This window comes from Capricornis sumatraensis, chromosome 21, assembly GCF_032405125.1.
Source record: "Capricornis sumatraensis isolate serow.1 chromosome 21, serow.2, whole genome shotgun sequence".
Classification (NCBI taxonomy): Eukaryota; Metazoa; Chordata; class Mammalia; order Artiodactyla; family Bovidae; genus Capricornis; species Capricornis sumatraensis.
In genome coordinates, this window is record NC_091089.1 from 63,076,736 (window position 1) to 63,101,623 (window position 24,888).

Sequence of the window (24,888 nt, forward strand, 5' to 3'; positions counted from 1 at the left end):
GCACCCTTATTCTGCACCGCCACTCCAGGGTCTGGCTTGCCCAAAGGGTGCCCAAGATTAAGTTTACATTCCAGACGACCGGTGCAGATGCAGAGATTAACACAGTCCCCACCACGATCCTCACTGCCTGTGAACATGAACCAGCCCAGTGTTAACAGCAATTTTGTTTTAAGAGCATGAGAGCTCAGCCTTCATGTTTTCTATGATGATAAGAGTTCATTTCAAGTTCAACCTGTGAGGAAGTTCTTAAAGATGGAACCACAGCATATGGAAATAATCTCCCCTAATCCTCGCAGGTACACATTACTAGATTGAGTTTAATTACAAACTTTCATTCATCTAGGTTTACATGATAGCTGGGAAAGGAGGCCAAAAATGTATGGAACAGTAGCATGCAAACTGCCTCGTGAAAGATAAAGATACACTGGAAACTGGGACGATGAGATTTCAAAATGTAAGCCAGTCCTGACATAGAAACGAAGACCCTGCAAGCTGTGAGGGGCAGCCAAGGAAAAAAAGAGGATGGTTATATGCACCATTTATGCTATTATCCGTGAAATCAGAGGGTTGGGAGATTCGACAGTACTGTGAGTCTCTTTCATGACACGCTACAGAAATCTACTTATGCTAACTTAATGCCTTATAATTACAGATTTAACTGTCAGTGAAGTGAAAAACAAGACCATGAGACATGTTACTCACTCTCTGAGAACCGCGTACCATATTGGCAACGGCAACAAACAATAGACGTAGTAAGTCCAGGGACAGGCTTGAATCAGCAGTAAAAACGCGACAAAAAGGCCAATGGCTACAAAAGTACATGGCAGGAGACGGCTTGGGTTCTGAAAGTCAAAGAGAACATTGAAAACACTCCAAACTCATGCTCACTGATAGATTCTTAAAAGACATTTTTGAAGTAAAGGAAACACATTACTTTCTTTCAGTGATTCCACAACTAGACGATCGATCTAAGAAATGCGTTTTAAAAGAAACTTGTCCCTGGATAAGAGCAGGAAGCCTGGGGCTGCAGCCGGTAGGCATGTCTCCATTTAAGACTACGTCGCTACAGTTTGCTGTCAAATGACGTGTCTGGACCTCTGAGCATAGCTCTCCTTAGTAACAATTTTATAGATGTTGACTGAGCTCACTGCCTAGCGCACAAACGCCCACTGGATCTACAGTAAACGTGGGACTTCATCTCCATCGGGAACAACGCCTCTATCTGTTCCAGCTTCACCTTGACCGGCCGCGCACGCCACCCTCCCACCAGTTAACCACAGGAGGATCGCTCGGGCGCATCTCCGCTCCCGCCGCCCGCCAAGCAGGAGGGGAGCCGCTCAGGGGCGGCGCGTGGATGGGGAGCCTGCGGGCGCTCTGGGCCGGGAGCAAGGAGGCCCACGTCGGGGCAGGAAGGCCAGCGATGAGGACAAGACGCGCTGACGGAAGCCGCGCTAAGAACAGCGCGGGGGAAGGAACAGGACTGCCCGGCCCGCCGGCGCCCTCTTGCCTCTGCTCCTCGTTTGCTCTTTCTGTTTCCCCTTGCCTTGCTGCCCAAGCTGAATAAGGGGAGAATCACGAATTATCTTCTGGAGCAGGTGAGGTTAGGGAGGAAGAGCAAGTGTTTTTCTCCCCTTTATAATTCCTCCCTTCTGCTCTAAAATGTCACCAGAAAGGGAGCAAGGAAGCAAGGATAAGCTAGAGCAGGGCTGTGGTCAAGAGCTTGGAGCTACACAGATCAGGATTCAAACCCTGCTTCTGTCCATGGCTCACTGTATGACCATGAGCTGGAGGAAAAAAACAACAAAAGAAACTAAGATTCTGAGACTTAATTTCATCCCATCTATAAAATGGGAATAATAATATCCATATTTATTTCTCAAGGCTAGTCATGCTTTAATGAGGTTACGAAAAGAGCTTACAATGCCCAGAATATCACTACTGCTTAAGAAATAACGGTTCCTATTATTGCCTCTATTTTCCTTCTCTCCTCCTCTCCTTCTCTGCATTAGTCCCAGCAGTCAGTGGAGAAACCTACCCAGTGACTAGCCCTGGAAATGGAGATACAGGCCAGACAGGATGGAGGACCCCGAGCACGGGGGCAGGAGGAGAAGGGGCGGAACTCAGAGATGGACAGGGAGGGCCTCTAACGCAGAAGGTGCCCAAGGCAGGCAAGCACTGTAGGGATTGAGACTGGTTTCACATCACTCTGAGAAGAGTAGAATCATAAGAAAATAAATGTAAACAAGTATGTAAAAAGATCCTCGAGGGATCTTCCAGGGTCAGCACAGTATCGTATAATTATCCAAACCTTTGATACATAAAGCAACAGACATCACAAACAGACATCTACTTGTAGGAAACCAAATCAAAGAGAAGTCGGTTCCGCTAAAGTAAAAATGGAAAGAACTTTAAATACAGGAATGGGAGACGTTTTCTCCCTCGTCACAATTAACTCCCCGCCTTCCCAGATCCTCCAAAAAGCACCTAACTGAGGCTACCCCTCCAGCCAACAGTTCTTAAGTCACACCTCTATGCCACGCTCTGGACAAGGTGCTGACCAAGAAGGAATTCAATCCACACAGAGATGGAATCACGGGGCTGGTTTAAGGGGTTAACCTTTTGAGATTTCCCCAAGTAATGAGAGAACAGGAAAGCATGAAGATAAATAAGGATATTTACTTCTAAAGCAAAAGACATCTGAACCAGCAAGCAGAGAACAGATGCAAGTTAAATGCAGAGTTCATCTGGGAGGAGCTGTGGCAAATTAGCTCTAAAGAGAATGCTTGCTGCAGACCTGTCTGTAACGGTGACACATCAGAAACAACCTGTATCGTCTGAGGGACGCTGTCAGGCAGACGCGACATCGACTCTGGAGGTTGTTGTTCCGTCGCTCAGTCGTGTCCCCACGTGGGACCCCATGGACTGCAGCACGCCAGGTTCCCTGTCCTTCACCATCTCCCGGAGTCTAACTCCCAGAGTTTGCTCAGACTGAGTCGGGGATGCCATCCGACCACCTCATCCTCTGGCTCTCAATTTTTCCCCAGGCATCTCTGGAGTCAGACCAAAAGGTGATTCCAGTGCTGCTGTTCTATTTGCTGTCAGCTTGGCTAAGCCACCGACTCGCTCTCGCTCTCTCACCGGCTAAACCACTTAGCTTGCCTCACATCTGCCCCCACGTCTGGAGAGGAGGGCAGTGTTTGCTGCGAGCCACTCTTTCCCCCTCCCAGCCGTCGACCAGCCCCCTTCTCGGTGGCATGCGGCCATTCCAGGGGGCAGGGTGCCGCGCGCTGCTGGGGCCTCCACGCTCGCCAACGGCAGGCGCCAGGCTCTGCGGCTGCAGCCCCTCACCCCCAACTGCTCTCCATGCCCCACCTGCGCCAGTGCTTCCGGCTTCTGGCAACGCATTCTTCCTCCCGAACTGCTTACATGCTGTCACGTCACTAGGTTATAAACTCTCACTGAAGAAGAGTCAGAATGTTTTTGCAAACAGAACCAAAGGGTTCAAAATATTTTTAATGAACTCAACTGTAGTGGTCAGTTTGGGGCGATTTTTTAAATACTGTTTATTTTATATTGGAGAATAGACAATTAACAATGCTGTGATAGTTTCAAGTGGACAACAAAGGCACTTGGCATTACTACTCAGCACTCACACCTCCCTTCCTCCCCATCTTAGCTGAACGGCCTTGTGCACGTTACTTAAACAACTCCAGTCTCCTCCTTTGTACAGCCTACTTCCAGCAGTCACAAGCTTAAAGGGGCAAAATGAACTTCCAATAGCCAGCTGAGTGCCTAGATAAAGCCTTCACTAAAACATCTTTGTCTCTTTTCCTGTCATGTAAGAAATTATTTTTATTTTAGCCCATTTCACATACATTCAAATAATGGAAATTACTTGGGTTAAATCATTTAAGATGCATTAAAGCACTGTAAGAATGGAATAAACTCTACTGTTCTCCCTCCGTTATAGAAAAATAAAATATGGAGTTGAAAGAACTTACTGTTGGAAATGTGTACCGACTATCCTTATCAATGGTACACCACCTGGATACATTACTTTTTAGAGGATTTGGACAAGGTAATAATCATTAGAGAATGAAGTAAAGAAAATGCAAGTGGCATACTATCCCTGGTAAATGACAGTGATACATTTTAAAAGAGTAAAGTATTTTAATATAAACCATATATGTACTGTTATATTTTCTCAGTTGTATAAAGTATTAGTAAAGAACAGGGTTTTTTTGTTTGGTGTTGAAAGTACAATAAATGAGGGACTAATTCTTAAAATGAGGACATAGAGGAAGTTTGAAATTCATGTTTAAGAATTTTGGAAAGATGAAAAAGGGAAGAACAGTTCCAAAAAATATATATATTGGTTTAAAAGGAACATTTTGAATAAGTGATTTTATCTCTTTCCAGCTCCTAAACTTAATAACAGATGGAGTTAAATGTATCGCTCTGAAATTGTCTTCTGATTACCTATACTGTAGAAAGATATGGAATACTTATAACATGCTAAATAAATATAAAAATAAACAGAAAGTCGACACAGTTAACGCCATAGGTGAATGTAAACTGCACAGCTGTCTTTATAGCCCTCTTCTGTTACAGGACTATTATTACTGATACACTCTTTTCCTCACTAAAGAAATAGAGATTTCTGAGAAAAGGCACCTGGACAAAGGCGGAAGACAGAGCTGGCTTAGAGCGACGGGGGCCCTGTGTGGGCGCACTACAGTCGGTCAGACTCCATTTCCTTCCTCAGCCCTTTGGGCTGGCAGCATCGTCTGAATCTTCAGTTTTTCTGAACATACCTTGGCCTCTGTGCTAACGCCTCTCGTAAGGTTGCAGTGAGATTTGATGATCAACAGAGACGCGTAAGAGATCCACCCCACAAAGCCGAGGACGACGTTGAAGGCCAGGAAGAACCTGTCGTAGGTGTGGTAGTAGGCCAGGCCTCTCAGGGCGAGGTCGATCAGCTCCCGGCAGAGCGAGACCTGGGGAGAGCGGGACACGACGGCCACGCGGACAGAGGAAGGGGACCGAGCGTCAGAGGGAGGGGAGTCCTCACAAGCAACGTGGCTGCAGACGGTGCAGCGGAAACAGATTCTGGTTGCTCCAGGATCTTCTTGCAAGGGGTAAATAAGAAAAAACCCCCGAATAAAAGAAATTTTAAAATCTTGACAAGAAAGGATATTTTTAAGTGCAAACTATCGATGAGATGTGTAGTGACTTTAAATGATTCATTTCGTGGAAATTATCCTCAGAGGACGTGAGAGAAATGTCTCTTTAACTCACAGACTGAGAGGGTGAGCGTATGGCTGCTGGGGGAGGAGGGGAGGGACCGTCAGGGAGTCTGGGATGGACCCGTACACACTGCTGTGCTTAAAATGGATAACCAGCAAGGGCCTCCGATACGGCACAGGAAGCTCTGCCCAGCGTCACGTGGCCGCCTGGCTGGGAAGGGCGTCTGGGGAGAAGGGGTCCATGTGCATGTGCGGCTGGGTCCCTTCACTGCTCACCTGACACCATCCCAACAGCGCTCCTCGGCTACACCCTAATACACAATAAAAATACATTTTTTAAAATGGCTCTCTATGTCCCTAATAGAAAGGCTCATATTCACATTTTTACTTTCTTATTATTAGATTTCCCAAATCAGTTATAAAGTGAAAATGAAAGTCACTCAGTCGTGTCCAACTCTTTGTGACCCCATGGAACTCTCCAGGGCAGAATACTGGAGTGGGTAGCCTTTCCCTTCACCAGGGGATCTTCCCAATCCAATCAGTTATAAAACATTATTAAAATAGCTTATTACTTTAGAGGAGTGTAGCTTGCCATTGTGAAACTATAATAAAAATAAGCATTAGAAATGCCATCATACTACTTAGGCAACTTTAGGAATGAAAACAGAATTCTCTTTTACTTTACACGTATATGACCATTTAACAAAGAGGAAAATTTATGGAAAAGACAATGGGGCAGGAACTGGGAAAAGTCAAAGCTTCAGAATAAACTAGTAAATTTATAATAGCGTGAAGCTTATTCTAAATGTACAAACATGCCACGCTCTAAAATAGTAGCAAAGGCAGGATGACAGGAGCTTGGAAGATCCTTTCTCACGACAGAAAACAGCAACTGTTCATCGACAACACTAACCTAAGAAAGCTCACCTGTAACGTTATCTGAAATTAGAGAAGTCTATCCATGGGGTCAAAGCAAGTGCTTTGGAAACTCAGCCCTTGCACGCAGGGTCAGGACAGCTCCCTGGCTGGCTCATTGTGCTCCCACCATTTCTGCCCCTTTCCATACCTGAACGATCAGCTATTTATACACACAAGGCCTGCGTACTTACTGCTTCATCATACTTTTTCTGTTTTATATAGTATCTTGCTTTTCTTAAAATGTTGGCCTGTTTAGTATCAGATAGCGACCTATAAAAGAAAACAAAAAGGCTTAGGTTTAAAATGTTTTCTCATTTCAATTATATTTTTGCCTTTTTTTTTTTTTTTGCTTGATTGAAAATAAAAGAATAGAATAGTGAAAATTGAGAAAAGGGAAAGAAACAAACTCTGAGCCAAACTGTATGTTGGTTATCTGAACTCTCCCAAGAAATAGTTTATAGTTAAATTTGGTTTTCTTGACTCAAAGTTGCAACTGCCAAACTCCACTTAAAACAGTCACACAATACGTCACTGGAAGAAATGGAATGCTCTGGCTAACGAAGAAAAGTATGATTAGATCAACAGAATTAGTGAAACAGCAAATGAGTGATGTGCGTTACAACACTCAGCCCTCTCACGCTCGTGGTAGATGTAACAGACAGGACGGATTTATTTCCCTGTCTTGTGTCCCTGGGGGTTTCCCGGTGGCTCAGCTGGAAGAGAACCCACCTGCAGTGCAGGAGACCCCAGCTCGATTCCTGGGTCAGGAAGACCTTCTAGAGAAGGGATGAGCTACCCACTCCAGAATTCTTGGGCTTCCCTTGAGGCTCAGCTGGTAAAGAATCTGCCTGCAACGAGGGAGGCCTGGGTTCGGTTGTCCCTGAGCCAGACAGGGCCTGACAGTTTTCATGATCAAAGGGAGCAGGGCAGAGCTTAACCAGCAAGTAGTCAGTCAAAAATCGGAATCGATTTGCAATTTTGGTATTAGACCATATACTTTTTTGGTTTCCCTATCTTTCATTTCTCTTTCTACCATTTCCTTACCCTTGTTTTACCACAGTAAAAACCTTAAAGACACAGGAACAATACTCCTAATACTGCATAAGTAATCTTTAAATAAGTATAGTTAACACAAAATTGAACACAAACTGTTTAACTAGAATCTACGTTCCTAAAGTGCATACCTTTACATTATCAAAGTGTAAAAATGTTATTGAAGAATATATTAGGTCAGATCATATGACACTGATGTTTCTGTACGTCAATAACTACTAAAAATTTTTTTGACAGTTTCATATAGCTCAACATATAATCACTTGTCTTTTTTCTACTTGGTTTCAGAAACTCATCTTTAAGCATTGTTATTAATTTGGGTGGGTCACAGACATCTTTCAGGATCTGAAACTCACTCCAGAGTTTTCAAAATAAACATAATTCAAACTCTTACGTAAGATTTTAAGAAACCTCAAGACTCATAGAAACTCATCTGTGAGCTCCCTCGGGTTCTGTAGAGACCCTGACTAAGAAGAATCTGGGCCCACTCCGAGGAGTCCCAGACCCTCCCACTCGTGGGAACCGGCACGCTCCGTCAGGACTTCCCTGTAGCTCATACGGTAACAAATCTGCCTGCCGTGCAGGAGGCCCCGGTTCGACCCCGGGGTCGGGGAGATCCTCTGGAGAAGGGGATGGCAACCCACTGCAGCAATCTTGCCTGGAGAACCCATGGACAGAGGAGCCTGGGGGCTACAGTCCGTGGGGTCGCAAAGAGCCGGACACAACTGAAGGACTAACACTACCGCTCAGCACTGTGTCAGACTCTGGAGGAGACCCCCTGGACTCACTGCGATGTGGAGGGAAAAGGCACCAGGAAGCAGGAATTCATGACGAAACCTGAGTTCCTTCAAAATGTTGCCATGATCCAGCTCTGTCTTTCAGACACCTCACAGTTTGGAATATCTTCCTAGAAGTCTTTGAAATGGAATTACTCGGCCAAAGGACACAGGCGCTCATTGAAGGCCACATCTAAGAGGAAATCCCAAAGTTCTATAGAAACCTCCTAAGACGATCTCCCTTCTCCTTGCTCTAATCCACTCCACACCCTAAAACCTTCTAGTGTACTTGAAACTGAGACGGGCACCTTCTTGCCTACTTCATCAGTTCTAAACTTCCTGGACTGCTGATGGCCATCTCCTTCTCTTCTATTTAGTTTCCCATTACCCCAAATATAAGCTCTCAGCTTTATAAAATGGTTAAGCTTTCCGTCGTCACCCCTCTCGCATTCATGTCTGAGTTGTTATTCATTAGGATCCTCTTGTCTCTGCTTTCCAAAGTCAAATCTGCGTCACCCTTTATGATCCACTCCAAATCTCACCGCACACCATTAGCACTTCAGTGTGGTCCAATCACCAATTCATTTCTCTCCAACTAAATTTTAACCTCCATGCGGGCCATTAATTATTTTCATTAATATCAATAATGCTCAGGAAAGTGCAAAGCACATCAATCAATATATCTTAATTGATTAAAGTGCTATCAAAATATTGCAGACCTAAAAAGGAAGAAAAACGGAAGCGTATACATTGCTATTCCGAAAGCACCTCACAATTTGCTAAAAAGAGGGTAAAAAGCTTGTCCAGAAATTAATTCCTGGACATCAAAATGTTCATTAAAATGTTCTAAACAAACCTCACTGGGGCATTATGACATTAAAGACTCTTATTCCCCATGTAATTTTTTTTTCAGTTTTCTGTAAGTTGAGAAGGGTACAAAATAGTCTTAGTATCACATATTTTAAATATAAAGAAACTTTATGAAAAATGGAAAGTCCAGAATGAAGGGACCATATTTTAACATCCTGGAAAAAAAGACAAAACAAATAACAACAAACTAAGTGGGGCGTTGGCAAGGAAGGGGTCAAAGGGGCACCACGTATGCACTGGAGTGAAGAAGGGGCCCGTGTGCCTCAGTACGGGTAGATCTTGAAAATCAAGCTGAACAGGAAAAGAAGAACTGTAAAAAAATGAGCAGACTTTAAAAATGGGGATTCAATGATATTACACACCATTTTATTTCTTAAGAGAAAGAAGATCTACAGAAATATGGTAAAATGTTGACATTTCTAAAGCCTGGATTGTAGGTACAAAGATTTTTATTACAGTCTTTATTCTTCTCAGTGTGAACAGTTTCATAATTAAAATCGAAAATATGTTAGCAAAAGGGATATGTACATAGACATACATGCGCACTCAAGACACACCTACACAGATACACGAGAAACCGCAACTTTGCCTGCAGGAGCAAAGGCTGCGAAGAACGAACGCAGGCTTGGGGACTTTTCATTATCACCTGCCTGGTTTTTTACTGTGAAGATGCATTACTTTCCATTCATATTTGACGAGCCAGATTTTGTAAAAAAAATAATTAAAACATTAAAATTTAACCACAGCTTGATGGAAAAACCTGGGCATGCCAATGCTCCCACCAGGAACAATCAGAAAGCCTGACAAAACAAAAGAGGGTGGGGCCCGCGGAGAGAGCAGATGGCAACGTATATATACCGCGTGGAAGTTAGACAGCCAGTGGGGATCTGCCGTCTGACGCCCGGAGCTCGAATCCGGGGCCCTGTGACAACCTAGAGGGATGGGATGGGGGGGACGCGGGAGGAAGGTTCCACAGGAAGGGGACATCCGTGCAGCTACGGCTGACTCATGCCGATGCACGGCAGAAACCAACACAGTATTGTAAGTATCCTCCGACTGCGTGCTTTAAATAAAATTTTTTAAAATAAATTTAAAGGCGCTGGAGAGCTAGCAGACCACCAAGAACTGAAGAGTTGGGAGCCTAGGAAGCCACACAGAAGCAAACCAGCATCCTACAGAGACCGTGACCTTTTGAGCATCCGTCTCTACACTAGGGAACGGAGAAGGCGACGGCACCCCACTCCAGCGTCCTTGCCTGGAGAATCCCGGGGACGGGGAGCCTGGTGGGCTGCCGTCCATGGGGTCGCAGAGTCAGACACGACTGACGCGACTTCGCAGCAGCAGCCGAGGAACAATGCAAACAGGAACAACTGAAGCCGCAGTACTGAAATGCCCGAAGGTGAACAGCTATCCCTTACGATCCTTATAATTTTTTTTCAACTAAACTGAGGTACTTCTGAGAGCAGCATGAACGTGACTAAACTGAAGGAAGCCCCGATCACTGGCCGCAGCCCGCCGAGCCGGGCAGAAAGAAAGGTGTCCTCCCGGCCCGGCAAGAGCGCGCTGCCGCCCCCGCAGCCGAGGAGGCGCCCCGCAGCGCTCCCGAGCCCGCCCTTCCAGTTAAGGCACGCCCTCTCCTGCGCTCTACAGGTGCGCCTCTGGTTCACCACTGTCTGCTCGTCCCAAATTGCAATTCTCTGCTATTCCAAGATAAACTCCTTTTGCTGGTTTAAAAAAAAAAAATGGTCTAAGGGAGAACCTTTAATCTGTATCAGACTGAAAGAAATGTAAAAAAAAAAAAGTATCTTTTATCATTTTAGTAGAAAAACACATCGAAATGTTTTGTTAACATTTATTTCAGCTCCCTGAATTTATATGATTTTAAGAAAAATATATAACAAAATGTTTTGGCTTCAAATGGCAAGATATTAATATACTATCCCAGGTGGATAACCCACCTGCCAATGCAGGAGACTTACAGAGACCTGGGTTCAATTCCTGGGGTGGGAAGATCCCCCAGGAGGTGGGCATGGCCACCGCCTCCCCAGCAGCCCATGGACAGAAGAGCCTGGCGGGCTGCAGCCCGTGGGGTCGCAGAGACGGAAGCGACAAACGCACACAGCGCAGCATAATGTCTCCTCCCACCTTCATGTTTCCTAAACTCTCTCTCAAGAGACCTTTCTGATTTCATGCAATTAAAAATTTTTTTTTTTAATTTTACTCTGGCTTCTATAGTACACAATTTTCAAATAGGGTATGTTTTTCCTCCCTTTTAAGTCACCTTCGCAGGCAGCCAAGCTACTTTTTCTAGTCATGCAGCCCCACCTGCTGGTCACTTCTAGGCATAGCCTCAGAGTCCATTAGACCCAATTTTACTTCTGAGGGGGGTTTTTTTGAGCAGTTCTATCCATGATTTTTATTCTTCCTTGCAGGTCTTTAAAATATCAAAAAATAAAATTTACTTACTTTTAAATAACAGAATAAAATGCTGGTTAGTCGCTTCAGTCGTGTCCGACTCTGTGTGACCCTATGGACTGCAGCCCTCCAGGCTCCTCTGTCCATGGGATTCTCCAGATGAGAGAAGACTGGAGTAGGTTGCTATTCCCTCCTCCAGGGGATCTTCCCTGCCCAGGGATCAAACCCGGGTCTCCTGCACTGCAGGCAGAGTCTCTACCACTCAGCCACCAGGGAGCATATGGACCCACTGGACCCTTTAACAAGTTTCAGATGTAAGATTCTAGCAATCTTGTTTTTCTGTATCTTGATGACACATTTACTATTCCATCACCCTAAGAACTATGACATTATTCATCCATTACTCATGCTAGAAAGGACTAAATAAGACAGCGGAAGAATGGTAGAGAGACACCAGTAAACCAAAACCTAGTGATGCTGGTGCGACTGATCACCTGAGCAAACTCTCAAGACTGAATTTTCAGTTCTCAATACCTCAGAGATAAATTTCCTCACACTCACCAATGAGTGAACAATGTATTTATAAGAAGAAAAAAATACAGTACTTATTCAAGAAGGAAGGACTTCATTGAACAATTACTTGTAACAAGAACCTGAGTGAGTGACAGTCAGTCTGTCTGACTCTTTGAGACCCCATGGACTGTAGCCTATCAGGCTCCTCCATCCATGGAATTCTCCAGGCAAGAGTACTGGAGTGGGTTGCTATTTCCTTCTCCAGGGGATCTTCCCAACCCAGGGACTGAACCCAGGTCTCCGACATTGCAGGGAGTCACCAAGGAAGCTCTGTGTACAAAAAGAATATGTAACCACAGTATACTTTCATCTTTTATAATGTTTATGTGCCAATAATTATACTGTAGTTTCAAAGCGGACAATGTTGACATTAGGTGAATATATAAAGGTGACTGAAAGAGATGTGTAGAAATGAAAAAAACTCATTGGAATAGAGAAAATTAAAGAACCCATTGTACTCAAATGATAAATGATGATAACTGTTTTTCCTGGTATACTGAGCAGTAGGATACTACTCATAATATTTAGAAATACAATATCTAAAAATAAAATAATGAGAAATGTATATTGGGTGAAGAATGATAAAATTTTACTTAGGGATATAACAGAAGATATAAATAAATAATATTCAATACTGTAAAAAATGTCAATTCTCTCCAACTGCTTCCTAAATATATTAAAATAACTGAAGAATTTTATATATAACTCAACATGATGATTCTAAAATTTATATGAAAGAATAAATTTCTTTTTTATCTGTGCCCACAGACTGCATGATTTTATGATTCATGCCAATGATTAAAATATCTATCTTTTAAATTATTTTAATATTTAAAATTTTTATTTTATTTTTTATTTATTTTTTGCTGGATTGCACAGCTTGTACACTTTTAGTTCCCCAACCAGGGATGGAACCTGGGCCCACATCAGTGAAAGCACCAGGTCCCAACCGCTGTACCACCAGGGAATTTTCTATTTTTTATTTCTTTTTAAATTATATTTTATAAAAGCTACACATATTAATACATATCAATACATATTAATACATATTTGGGCTTCCAGGCGGCATTAGTGGTAAGGAAGCCAACAGTCAGTGCGGAAGACATAAGAGACCCGGGTTCGATCCTGGGCGGGAAGATCCCCTGGAGAAGGGAATGGCACCCACCCCAGTGTTCTTGCCTGGAGAATCCTATGGACAGAGGAGCCTGGCGGGCTGCAGTCCACAGGGTAGGAAAGAGTTGAACAGGACTAAAGAAAATTCTGAAAGAGATGGAAACACCAGACTAGCTGACCTGCCTCCTGAGAAATCTGGATGCAGGTCAAGAAGCAACAGTTAGAACTGGACATGGAATATCAGACTAGTTACAAATCCGGAAAGGAGTTCGTCAAGGTTACATACGGGTCATGCTGCTTATTTAACTTATATGCAGAGTACAGCATGAGAAACGCCGGGCTGGATGAAGCACAAGCTGGAATCAACATTACCAGGAGAAATAGCAATAACCTCAGATATGCAGATGACACCACCCTCATGGCAGAAAAGGAAGAACTAAAGAGCCTCTTGATGAAAGGGAAAGAGGAAAGTGAAAAAGTTGGCTTAAAACTCAACATACCGAAAACTAAGATCATGGCATCTGGTCCCATCACTTCATGGCAAATAGATGGGGAAACAATGGAAACAGTGACAGACTTTATTTTGGGGGGGCTCCAAAATCACTGCAGATGGTGACTGCAGCCATGAAATTAAATTACACTTGCTCCTTGGAAGAAAAGCTACGACAAATCTAGACAGCACATTAAAAAGCAGAGACATCACTTTGCCAACCAACATCCATCTAGTCAAAGCTATGGTTTTTCCAGTAGTCATGTACGGATGTGAGAGTTGGACTATAAAGAAAGCTGAGCACTGAAGAATTGATGCTTTTGAACTGTGGTGTTGGGGAAGACTCTTGAGAGTCCCTTGGACTGCAAGGAGATCCAACCAGTCCATCCTAAAGGAGATCAGTCCTGAATATTCATTGGAAGAACGGATGCTGAAGCTGAAACTGCAATACTTTGGCCGCCTGATGCAAAGAACTGACTCATTTGAAAAGACCCCGATGCTGGGAAAGATTGAGGGCGGGAGGAGAAGGGGAAGACAGAGGATGAGATGGTTGGATGGCATCACCAACTCAATGGACATGAGTTTGAGCAAGCTCCGGGAGTTGGTGATGGACAGGGAGGCCTGGCGCGCTGCAGTCCGTGGGGTCGCAGAGTCAGACACGACTGACAGACTGAACTGAAAGTGCCTTACACACATGCACACACACACACACACACACACACACACACACACACACACACAGATGTGATTTTTAATAATAATAAACAGTACCGAGGGGCATAATGACAACCAATCAATCTCTGCCCCATCATTCCCAACTCTCAGCTTCCCAGTACAGAAATGCACCCCTTCCTATGTCTGCTTGGACCAAGCCATCTCCCTCAGCTGTTCCAAACCACGTCATGTCTTCGGCTGCTGCACACTGCAAGCGTGCTTTCTTATACAGTTTGAAATGTTTCCTTTTCCTAAAGTTTCTGCCGCAAGAGGGATGAAGAAATGATGACTTCTAGTGTTTCTCTAGCTCCTCATCAGTCCACAAATTTCTGAAAATCCATTTCACTTCAGTTGAGGTCTACTTGCTGTTCTAATCTGGAGGACTGGCCTCCCCTTTGGCTCATTCCTGTACAGTTTATCTTTCCATGAGGTTTTGGACACTTTTCCCATTTTTAAACAATGCACCCTGTACTCCTCCTTTTGTAAAGTTTGAGCCACTTTTTGTCTTATGGATAAAACAGCTTCTCAGATACTTATGAGGATTTCAAGATTTTAATATTTTCAGTCCTTTGCTATTCCTTCAACTATCTATTTCCTCATAAATTAATTTTTTATTTTATCTTGGGCTTTTTGGTCATGCTGCAGGCTTTCGACAAATGGTGCTTTTCAGCCAGACAAGTTTGCAGGCAGGATGAGTGAACCAAAGGATGAGAATCAGCCCTTCTGTCAGGCCCCCAGCTGACACAAAGCTAGCAGCGGCTGCCAGGCAGGTGCTGAGCTTCAGAGCAGGGCAAGGTCACGGTCAGCTTCCGGGCCCGAGGGGAAGAAGACAGGCAACATGCACTTGAACCTCCCGCAGAAGAGCATCACCCTGATAAGTCTTCCTAAGGTTGCTGATCTAAGGTAACTGTGATTTCCAACGTCCTGTGTATTTTCTTCATACCAAGAATTGATAAAATATTTATTTAGTTATTTTGTTATGATCTGACTATACTACTATGTTATCAATAAACAGATCCATATGATATCTATATGATATACTATAGGATACATTCTAATTGGAGGATTAGAATTCTAACTCTAATTCTAATTGATAAAGACTTGGCTTATAGTCTTTATAAGCATATGTGATGACCTTACAACTAGCGACACTCTTCAAATGATAATTCTACCTTTGACATATATAATTAATATATTTCACTAACATTATTATATATATCATTATATTATATAATCAATTTTGACTTGCAAAATCCTAATTTCACTTGGTATTTGCTCTCCTACACACACACACACACACACACACACACACACACACACACACACACACACACACACACACAGAAGCAAGCTGCCATACTGACTCATATTACATGATCCAGAGGGTATAAGCTTCTAGTCTGTGAACATTACACCAGGGCTATGCTCTTGTTGTTCAGTCACTAAGTCGTGTCTGACTCTTATAGCCCCTTGAACTATATACGCCAGGCTTCTCTGTCCTTCCCTATCTCCCTGAGTTTGTTCAAATTCATGTTCATTGAGTCAGTGATGCCATCCAACCATCTCATTCGTATTGTCCGCTTCCCCTCCTGACCTGACCTTTCCAAGCATCAGGGTCTTTTCCAATGAGTCAGCTCTTCGCATCATGTGGCCCAAAGTATTGGAGTTTCAGTTTTAGCATCAGTCTTTCCATGAATATTCAGGGTTGATTTCCTTTAGGATTGATCACCAGTGCTATATGGAGAAGGAAATGGCAACCTACTCCAGTATTTTTGCCTGAAGAATCCCATGGACAGAAGACCCTGGCGGGTTTAAGTCCATGGGTTGCAGAGTCAGACACGACTGAAGCGACCAGGCACACACTGGTGCTATGTAAGATCGGCTTCCCAGGTGGTGCTGGTGGGAAAGAACCTGCCTGCTGATGCAGGAGATGCAGGAGGTATGGGCTCGATCCCTGGGTTGGGAAGATCTCCTGGAGGAGGACATGGCAACCCACTGCAGCATTTCTGCCTAGAGAATCCCATGGACAGAGGAGCCTGGTGGGCCACAGTCCATGGGGTCGCAAAGAGTCGGACACGCCTGAAGCAACTTGGCATGCTATATAAGTTGTCAAAAACAACTCCAGTGAAGTCACTCAATCACATCCCTACTACCCATATTTCAAACAAGTTTTATTTATTTTGGTCAAGAGAAAAATCCTTCCTGAAAATGGGAATTCTTGCTAACTGCACATGATGTCCCAGGAGGCACCCACCCGAGTCAGCCAGGTTTTGTCTCAAATAACCCCGTTCCCAATTCAAGGAAAGCACATCTTTCTGGGATGGGACAAAATCTGCTGCCCACCAAAACCTGCTCTTCTCTTTGCCAAGCAGCTGTCCGTGTTTCCCAGAAGCAGATCACCGGCCTTGTCACTTCATGCAGCCACCCGAGAGCCTCCTGCGTGCGCGAGGCTTTCCGCCACCATCTTTATGCTGATGGCGCCGATATCCTCCTAACCAACTCTCACCTCTACCTTGAGATCCAAATCCCTATTTCTAACTAATTCATGCATCTTCAAACGCAAGTTGAGCTCAGTAGCCTTCAGCCTCACCTCTCACGCCAGCTCTCCTCTCTTTCTATAAGCCAGAACGGCATGAGCATCTCGCTCCTCGGCCAGGCTAAGAGACACACCCCTCTCCAGCCAAGCCCTGTCTTTCTACACCCCTGTATCCCCTCTACGAGCCACTCAAAGGCATACAGCACCTGGTTCATTACTTGTAAAACAACAAAAGAGGCTTTCATTTGATAAATGACACTAATGTACACAAAAAAGACAGCTTTTCTAAGAACCTACTCTATTGTCAAGCATTCAAACTCAAAGAAAACTTCTTTCCTACAAGTTAATAAAAAACATAAGAGACTTACTTAAATGGTGTAAACAAAAACGACAAAGTAGCTTCTTTTTTCTGAGTCATTTTTACCTGGGAACCAAGAGTGAAAATATTTATATTAGATAAGAGAAAAAAATGAACTAATTTCATTTTGGAATACAAATATCCATTAAAATGGTTCTTTAGCAATAGAAATAAATGGAATTTTGTGTTACTATCCTACTTCATAAATATTTAAAGAAAATGTTAATGCTATATATTACCATTCCAACAAGCTGAGAATGAAGTATATCAAGCCTGCAAAATGTCATATAATTAAGCTATACTTTTTAACCCTTAGGAAACACAATAAGCCATGCTGCATTAACACTATTATGAATAACAGAAAGTTTCAGTTAAACGGTCATTTCTTTAAGTTGTTAATGCAAATAATAATATACCCAGAGCGCCATGCAATGCTGCACAAGGCAAATCCCACTGACAGAGACTTGGTCTGTAGTCTTTATAAGTGTCTGTGGCGCTCTAACAGTTCGGGACGCTCCTCAGAGCTAATTCTACACCCTCAAACTGATTCAAGGAAAGTGCATCTCAGAAATGTGAAACTTAGGACACTAGTCAAATACAAACAATTTAAAGATAATAAATTATGAAAACCATTTCTTAAAATGCAAAATCAAATATTTTCACAAGATATATTCAGTTTTAAAATTGGAATCATGTCCGTATTTGTGTGTGGTCTTGTTTTACCTTGAACTGTTCAAGAATCTGTACTGCATTTGTAAACATGCTCTCTGCTTTGAAGAGATCAGAGGTATTAAGCATATCCACAGGAATGATTCCCTGTAAATAATACACACTGGTTTAATATTAGCGCTAACAAAGCTCAGGTTATTCTGATAAAACAAAACAGACTTACAAGGGAAGCAAGAGAGATAAGACATATGGACAAATAAATTCTTGGAATAATTAAAAATATTTTTTTAAATCGTAACTGAAAAATGTTCTATTACTTTTCTCACAAAATAGATATAATAAAATAAATAAAGCAAAAGAGATGAATTAAGTCCAATAAAACCTAACATTTATCAAAAGATTGCTATATGGCAGGCAGTGAAATAAATGCTCTGCACACACAAAAAGCTACTATGGTGGGCCACAGCCAGCACACTCAAAAAAAAGATAGAAGGAAAACAGGAGTATGCCTTCAGGGTTTAGTTGCTAAAGCTGTCCAACTCTTGTGACCCCATGGACTGTAGCCCACCAGGCTCCTCTGTCTATGGGATTTTCCAGGCAATACTGAAGTGGTTTGCCATTTCCTTCTCCAGGAGATCTTCTCGACCCAGGGATGGAACCCGGTTCTCCTGCACTGCAGGCAGGTTCCTCACCGACGGAGTGACCAGGGAAGCTCCACACGGTTACACTACACGTAAAGTTTCGTTTCCGAAACTCTGGTTTCAGTTATAGACATACCACACGTTTATGACTACAGGGGGCAAATGACGCAGAGCTCTGAGGCAGAGGATATTATTTGTTTTAACTTTGAGTTGAAGGGCTAGAAAGAATGGCAGATGGGAATGGATTCTGTCTTTTAGTTTTTCAGCATCCAGTTCCCATCTTAAAAACATTTCCACTGGAAGCTGAGAAATTAGATGGAGCACAGTGGGTCTAATGAGGTCCCCTGCCTTCCTACACTGAAGGTAGACAAGTATTCCCGGCTGGACCACTCAGATGCTAACAAACACTGGAATTTGCTGCTTTAGGGTCACGGAACAGACGGTGCAACAGGCACGGTGAGGGCTGGTGACCCTGCAAACAGGCTCTGCCATGGAACTGCAGTGAGTTTCTTCGTCCTGAGTCTCTGGGGCACTGACCTAGCAAACCAGCAATATCTGTGTAATAAATCTTCCTTAAATGGATTCAGAAACACGTAAAAAGTAAACTTTACTGCACGATAATTTTTCTGTTATTCTGAGAGTTGATAAGAAGATTGTACTCTTTACCACTGAGTTAAGAGGGAAGGGAACTCCAATAAGAGCTGCCATCAACGGTGCAACATCAGCCTGCAAACAGAAGAAGTTAAATCTAAGACGGCGACAGATCAACAAGGACATTAAGTAATTTAATTTGTATACCTGTATTTTGAAAGATAACCATGATATCCATTTTAATCCATTATCATCAAATACTTATTCCATACACAGTAGATACTGATCTCTAAAAAAAATGTCACTTGCTAGAGGTACATGAACGTATGAAAACCTAAATTTGAAATCACTAGGAGCCCCCAAAGTAAAATATATAAAACAAAAAAGTTACTTATTCTACAAGCTGAAAGCTTGACCATCTAATGTAACAGTTTTGGGGTGTTACGACAAGGATGCTTACTAGACAGGAAATAGCCAGCAAAAGTAGACTTCAACTGCTGCTGCTGCTGAGTCACTTCAGTCGTGTCTGACTCTGTGTGACCCCCCAGACAGCAGCCCGCCAGATATATATACACATATATTATATATTAATTAAAGAAAGAGTACAGCAGAAGGAGGCTGGCTGGCCAGTCAGTGATGTCTAGAAAAAGACATCAAGCAGGATAAGAGCCTCTTTAGACACAAGTCCTCGAGCACAGCTTTGGAGAGCCCCCTCCAGGTCCAAGTGTCCAGAGGAGCGGTCCACGCTTCCAGTCTGCATGGCCTCACCTCCCGATCCGCCCTCGGGCTGCTCTAACTTGTTTTCACTCTTTATCATCCTCTAGACTGCACTCACTGCAGAACTAATAGCCTCCATTTTCTACATCTAACTGACTGCTTTGGTATTAGTACCGATAATGTTTCAGGCAGTCAAGTGCTTGGCTGTCAGAATGCCCAATTTCAAACACTTTGCTTGTGATCTCTGAGACCTTGGGCAGGTTATTTCAACTCTCCAATGCTTCAGGTTTCCCTGTCAGTTAGAAAATAAATAAAAGTTTCTCCCTTACAGAATTATGGCACGATCCAGTGAGACAATTTATAAAGTACTAGTGTGTAATAATCCCACACTAACCAGCGGCTGCAGATGCTGCTGTGATTATAATGATGCGACCACGTGGCACTGTGCAGACCACCCGCTCTGGGTCTCTGTAACCCCACCATTAGAGTCTCCAGTCTCTACTTTCTCAGTTCAGTTCATTCAGCCGCTCAGTCCAACTCTTTGTGACCCCATGAACTGCAGCACACCAGGCTCCCTGTCCATCACCAACTCCCAGAGTCCACCCAACCTCATGTCCTTTGAGTCGATGATGCCATCCAACCATCTCACCCTCTGTTGTCCTCTCCTCCTGCCCTCAATCTTTCCCAGCATCAGGGTCTTTTCCAATGACTCAGCTCTTCGCTTCAGGTGGCCAAAGTATTGGAGGTTCAGCTTCAGCATCAGTCCTTCCAATGAACATTCAGAGCTGATTTCTCAAGCCCTCATTTAAAGTTGGAGTTTTGTCCTAGGCTCTCAGTCTGTCTCACTTTCACGATCTATGTCCTCTTTACCAAGCCCCATCTCACAGAAAACCGACAACACCCCTGGTCGCCTGATTGCACCCTCGCCTTCCCCAGCCTCCACTGCTGGCCTCTGAATTGTCCTCCAACAGAGAGACGACCCTGTGGTAAAACCTCAGATCACGCCCCTCCCCAGGCTGCAAACACTAGGAGGGCTTCCCCCAACTCAAGGATGAACTCCAGAGGCCCACGAGGCCCTGCACGGCCCAGCGTCTGCCTTCCGCCTCCCACTGAACCCCAGTGCTATGCTCTGTACACCACCGTCTTCAGGGTCTAGACTATAAGCCTCCTAGGAGAGGGGCTGTGTCTCCTTTTATTCACCATGATAGCTGTCACACGAAGTGTGAAGTTAATACTTCAGTGCTGAGTGTTCGTGTTCACGTTTGCACAGTGTTTAAACATGCTGCAGACACACAACGACAGAGGCAGAAGGCATGAGTACAGACCCTCACCTAATGCAGGTCTGAAGCAGTGTTCAGAGAGTAAGAGCATTCAGCTTTTGACTATGATCCAGTCTGGCTACAAATAATACATGCTCTTATCTTATGAACGTCAAGATACTCCTATCCCTCTGCCAGTGGTTTTTATTGCAAATTAATAGACTGCTATCCAATTCTATACATTTTCATTTGCTTGGGTAATAAGCATTCATCTGGAGAGATAAGACCATTGTTAATATGCTGAGAAAGAAAAGGCTTCTGTAAGCACACAGCTGAAAATGAGACCCCAGGCCTTGGTTTATCCTCCACAGTAAGGAAAGCCAGCTTCTGAGGTGAACGTGCAAGGTGATCTGGAGGAGGTGTAAGATATTTCTGCCATTCTGGAGGACACACACCGACGATACCATGCCTTTCACTTGCAGACAGCTATCTGCATAGCATATCCTCAACAAGAAAATTCTGTGCTTCCTATCTACAGGTGACGCTGCTGGTCTAACCATTAGATTGGCCGGCATTTTCCTGTGATGTACGGTCCCCTACAGTGTAAGGATCCCTATAATGTCAGGTTTCTAATCTGTATACTCCTGTCACTTTTTTTCCACTGCATTTGTAAAAATTTGGGGGTAGAATTAAAGAGAAAACTTGTGTTAATAAAAAGGAAACAGCAACTGACATAGGAAGAGGAAAGAAGTGCACCACGGGGTTCCATCAGATCTGTGCCGGAAGCAACTGAGCAAGGCAGCTGTGACACAAAAGTCACACAAAAGTCACACAAATGTGACAAGCACGCACACTCCAATTTGCATAATAATTCTGTAATTAGCCAGTGTTATTTGGAGGAAGCCTTCGCCTTAAGTTTTATTTGAGGCTGCTTTATTTTGCCCAAAGAAACACTCTTTGCGATCCCATGAACTGTAGTCTACCAGGCTTCTCTGTCCACGGGATTCTCCAGGCAAGAGTACTGGAGTGGGCTGCCATTTCCTTCTCCAGGGGAGCTTCCTGACCCAGGGACTGAACCCAGGTCTCCTGCATTGCAAGCAGACGCTTCACCCTCTGCACCACCAGGGAAGCCCAAAAAAAGATTACTCGGGGTGAAAATATTCACACTAGCAGGAGTTCTCTTAGTAACTGAAATGTTTTAGAAAAATCTTTTATCATCTTTAATACAATTTTGTTTCCCAGATTTTTTTGTTCTAAACTTCTTATAGACAGAAAATTAAATTTGAACATGATTAAATATAATGAATACCTGGTTAATATCTTGTCTCTTCCAGTTCTCCAACTTCCATTCTGAAAGATACAAATAAACATAAGTGCTGATGTTAAAAATTAAAAAAAAAAAAAAGAGAAGTTATTTTATTATTACAGGTGGTTAATGGAAAAAGAAAGTATTGGGACAGTCGATTTTAAGCCAAGTATGAACCACAAGGGTACTAAAAAGGCAGAGCTGCAAACTTTTTTAAACTAGAATTTTAAAAGAGTAACTCAATAAAATTTATTTGATATTTTCTGTAATAGTCTATTAAACTTCCAAAATGCTCATTAGGGGATAACTGCTTCAAAACATCAAAAGGCACAATGATGACGACTGTCACACGGCCGCAGCGACAGTCTCGCTCCGGATTACTAGGCAGCCCGCCAGCCGGTAGTCAATCGAAGCTGTTCTCTTTTTGTAATGGCAGCTGCTTGCAAAATACATGAAATTTTTTAGCTCTGATGCTCCTACCACCACTAATTCCAATTGTGAAAGTAGTACGTGCTTAGCAGCTCAGTTGTGTCCGACTCTTTGTGACCCCATGGACTGCAGTCCGCCAGGGTTCTCTGACATGGGGATTCTCCAGGCAAGAATACTGGAGTGGGTTGAAATCAACTGCCAAAATAAAGTTCTGTTTCCTAAGTACAAACATACCATTTAACCTAGCTTCTAGTTGGACCCAGTCTAATCCATTTAAAAGGCTTCCCAGGTGGCTCAGTGGCAGAGAATCCGCCTCCAAGCAGGAGATGCGGGTTTGACACCTGGGTCACGAAGATCCCCTGGAGAAGGAAATGGCAACCCGCTCCAATATTCTTGTCTGGGAAATCCCATGGACAGAGGAGTCTGGCGGGCTACAGTCCACGGGGTCACAAAAGAGTTAGGCACGCCTGGGCGACTAAACAACAGAAACAGCCTATTTAGCACAGAGTGTAGGAACACAGAATGACGCAGCTGCCTAGGAAACCAGCTTGGCAGTTTGCAAAAAAAAACATAAGGAACACATGACCTGCTACTACTCACCTAGGAATCCATCCAAGAGAAATAAAAAGACACACCCATATAGAAAGGTTCGCTGCGTCACTGTAAAATAGCCCAGATGTGGAAACAACCCGAACGCCCATAAGCTGACTGAACAGAATACGGTTTATACACATACAAGGGAGAGGGGAGTGAGCAGCGACTGCTAATAGACAAGGGTTTTTGGTGGGGTGGGGGAGAGCAAGGAAATTGCATAGCAGAGGCAAAACTCTGTGAAAATGCTAAAAAAAAGTTCAATTACACACTTTTAAAACATGAATTTTATAGTATGCAAATTATATCTCCAAAAAATTCAAAAAAAGACAGAACATGTAAGAAAACTTTATTATACAAACCCAAAAGTCTTCTAGTAGAAATACCTAATACAGCTGTGAGTTCACATCACTGGAGAAGGTTTTAAAAAGAAAATTTCCAGGCCTCACCCAGACTCATGGAATCGAAATATCTAATGACAAGGTCTAGAAATCTGTAAATTTTAAAAAATCTGTATTCTTAACAAGTACTTTGAATGAGTTGACACAACTAATCCAGAGAAGGACATTTGGGAGGAATTTATTTTGTCCAATTAGTAAAAGCTCTCAAATTCTAAAAAGACCCTTACCTTACAAGATAACCAGAGCTCCAAGGAAAAAGAAATTCCTTTTTATCATGGATTGAGAAACAAGGAGGCTTGCGTAAGAGAAGGCCTTCAAAAATACTAGAGACAGGGCAAAGTCTGCCCAGTTCTGAAACATAAATTGTGACATATGTGTGGCTTATCTGATTGATAGTCTTTGTAGGTAAGATCTAAGCCAAGGGTTTAATCTGAGTCCTAGAGTAATAAGGTTTGTGAAAAAAGAACAGTACACTTGAACTTTCATAAGGCAAATAATAATGCGTATTTTAAGCTGAATATCATAAATGAAATAATATAAACTATACAAAATTAATACACAGAAATAGCAATGTCACAAATAACAAACTGAAAGCTATAATTTGAAAAGTCATTTTTAAAAATTAAACTTTGATTTTAAAATGTCACATTCATAAAAACAATAAAGGTAAGCATTCCTACCTTGCAAATATGAGTCATCAAAGTTCTGAGCTGACACTTTTTGGGGAAGCCTGATTCCAGCTCCCCAAGCGATAAAAGGAGTACAAGTCTCTGAAGGATGACCGGCTCCGTGGGAGCCTACAAGTAAGACACAACGAGCAATGTGAGTAACAAAGACGAACCGATACCTGATTAACCTATCCCTGAAAATCTTTTAATACTTCGTTGTAAAGAGTTGACCCATAAAGAGCTAATTTCCACCACCCCACTCCCAGAAGTTTGCATCTCTATGTAACAATTAGTTTTAAAATACTCTCCAGGCAAATCAGAGCATCAACAACAAACAGGCAGAAAGAAAAACCAGAATATCCGTGGAGTGGCTCTGGTTGAAAGATTAAGGATAACAACGACTAAGGCTTGGAGGAGACCCCACCAGAGTGGCCGCGAAGGCAGCAACCGCAGGCGAGGCTCCTCTGGGGAGGAAGCGCCCAGGTCTGGGGCAGGCGGTCGAGGCCAGGTCTGCTCTGAAGAGGGCAGCAGTCTTGGTCTGCTTTTCCTCCCAG

The 24,888-nt window shown here is 43.3% G+C and overlaps 1 protein-coding gene across 1 annotated transcript in view; it reads right to left on the reverse strand.

Annotated features, from left to right (window-relative positions):
- The window catches only part of PIGN (phosphatidylinositol glycan anchor biosynthesis class N), a 102,472-nt gene that overhangs the window by 57,893 nt on the left and 19,691 nt on the right, over positions 1-24,888 (reverse strand). The window contains exons 8-15 of the mRNA XM_068993565.1: positions 24,347-24,463; positions 22,249-22,289; positions 19,039-19,098; positions 17,786-17,878; positions 17,073-17,128; positions 6,356-6,434; positions 4,815-4,997; positions 703-842 (exon numbers count right to left, since the gene is read on the reverse strand). Coding sequence (XP_068849666.1) covers positions 703-842; positions 4,815-4,997; positions 6,356-6,434; positions 17,073-17,128; positions 17,786-17,878; positions 19,039-19,098; positions 22,249-22,289; positions 24,347-24,463 — 769 coding nt within the window. The remainder of the gene's footprint in view (positions 1-702; positions 843-4,814; positions 4,998-6,355; positions 6,435-17,072; positions 17,129-17,785; positions 17,879-19,038; positions 19,099-22,248; positions 22,290-24,346; positions 24,464-24,888) is intronic.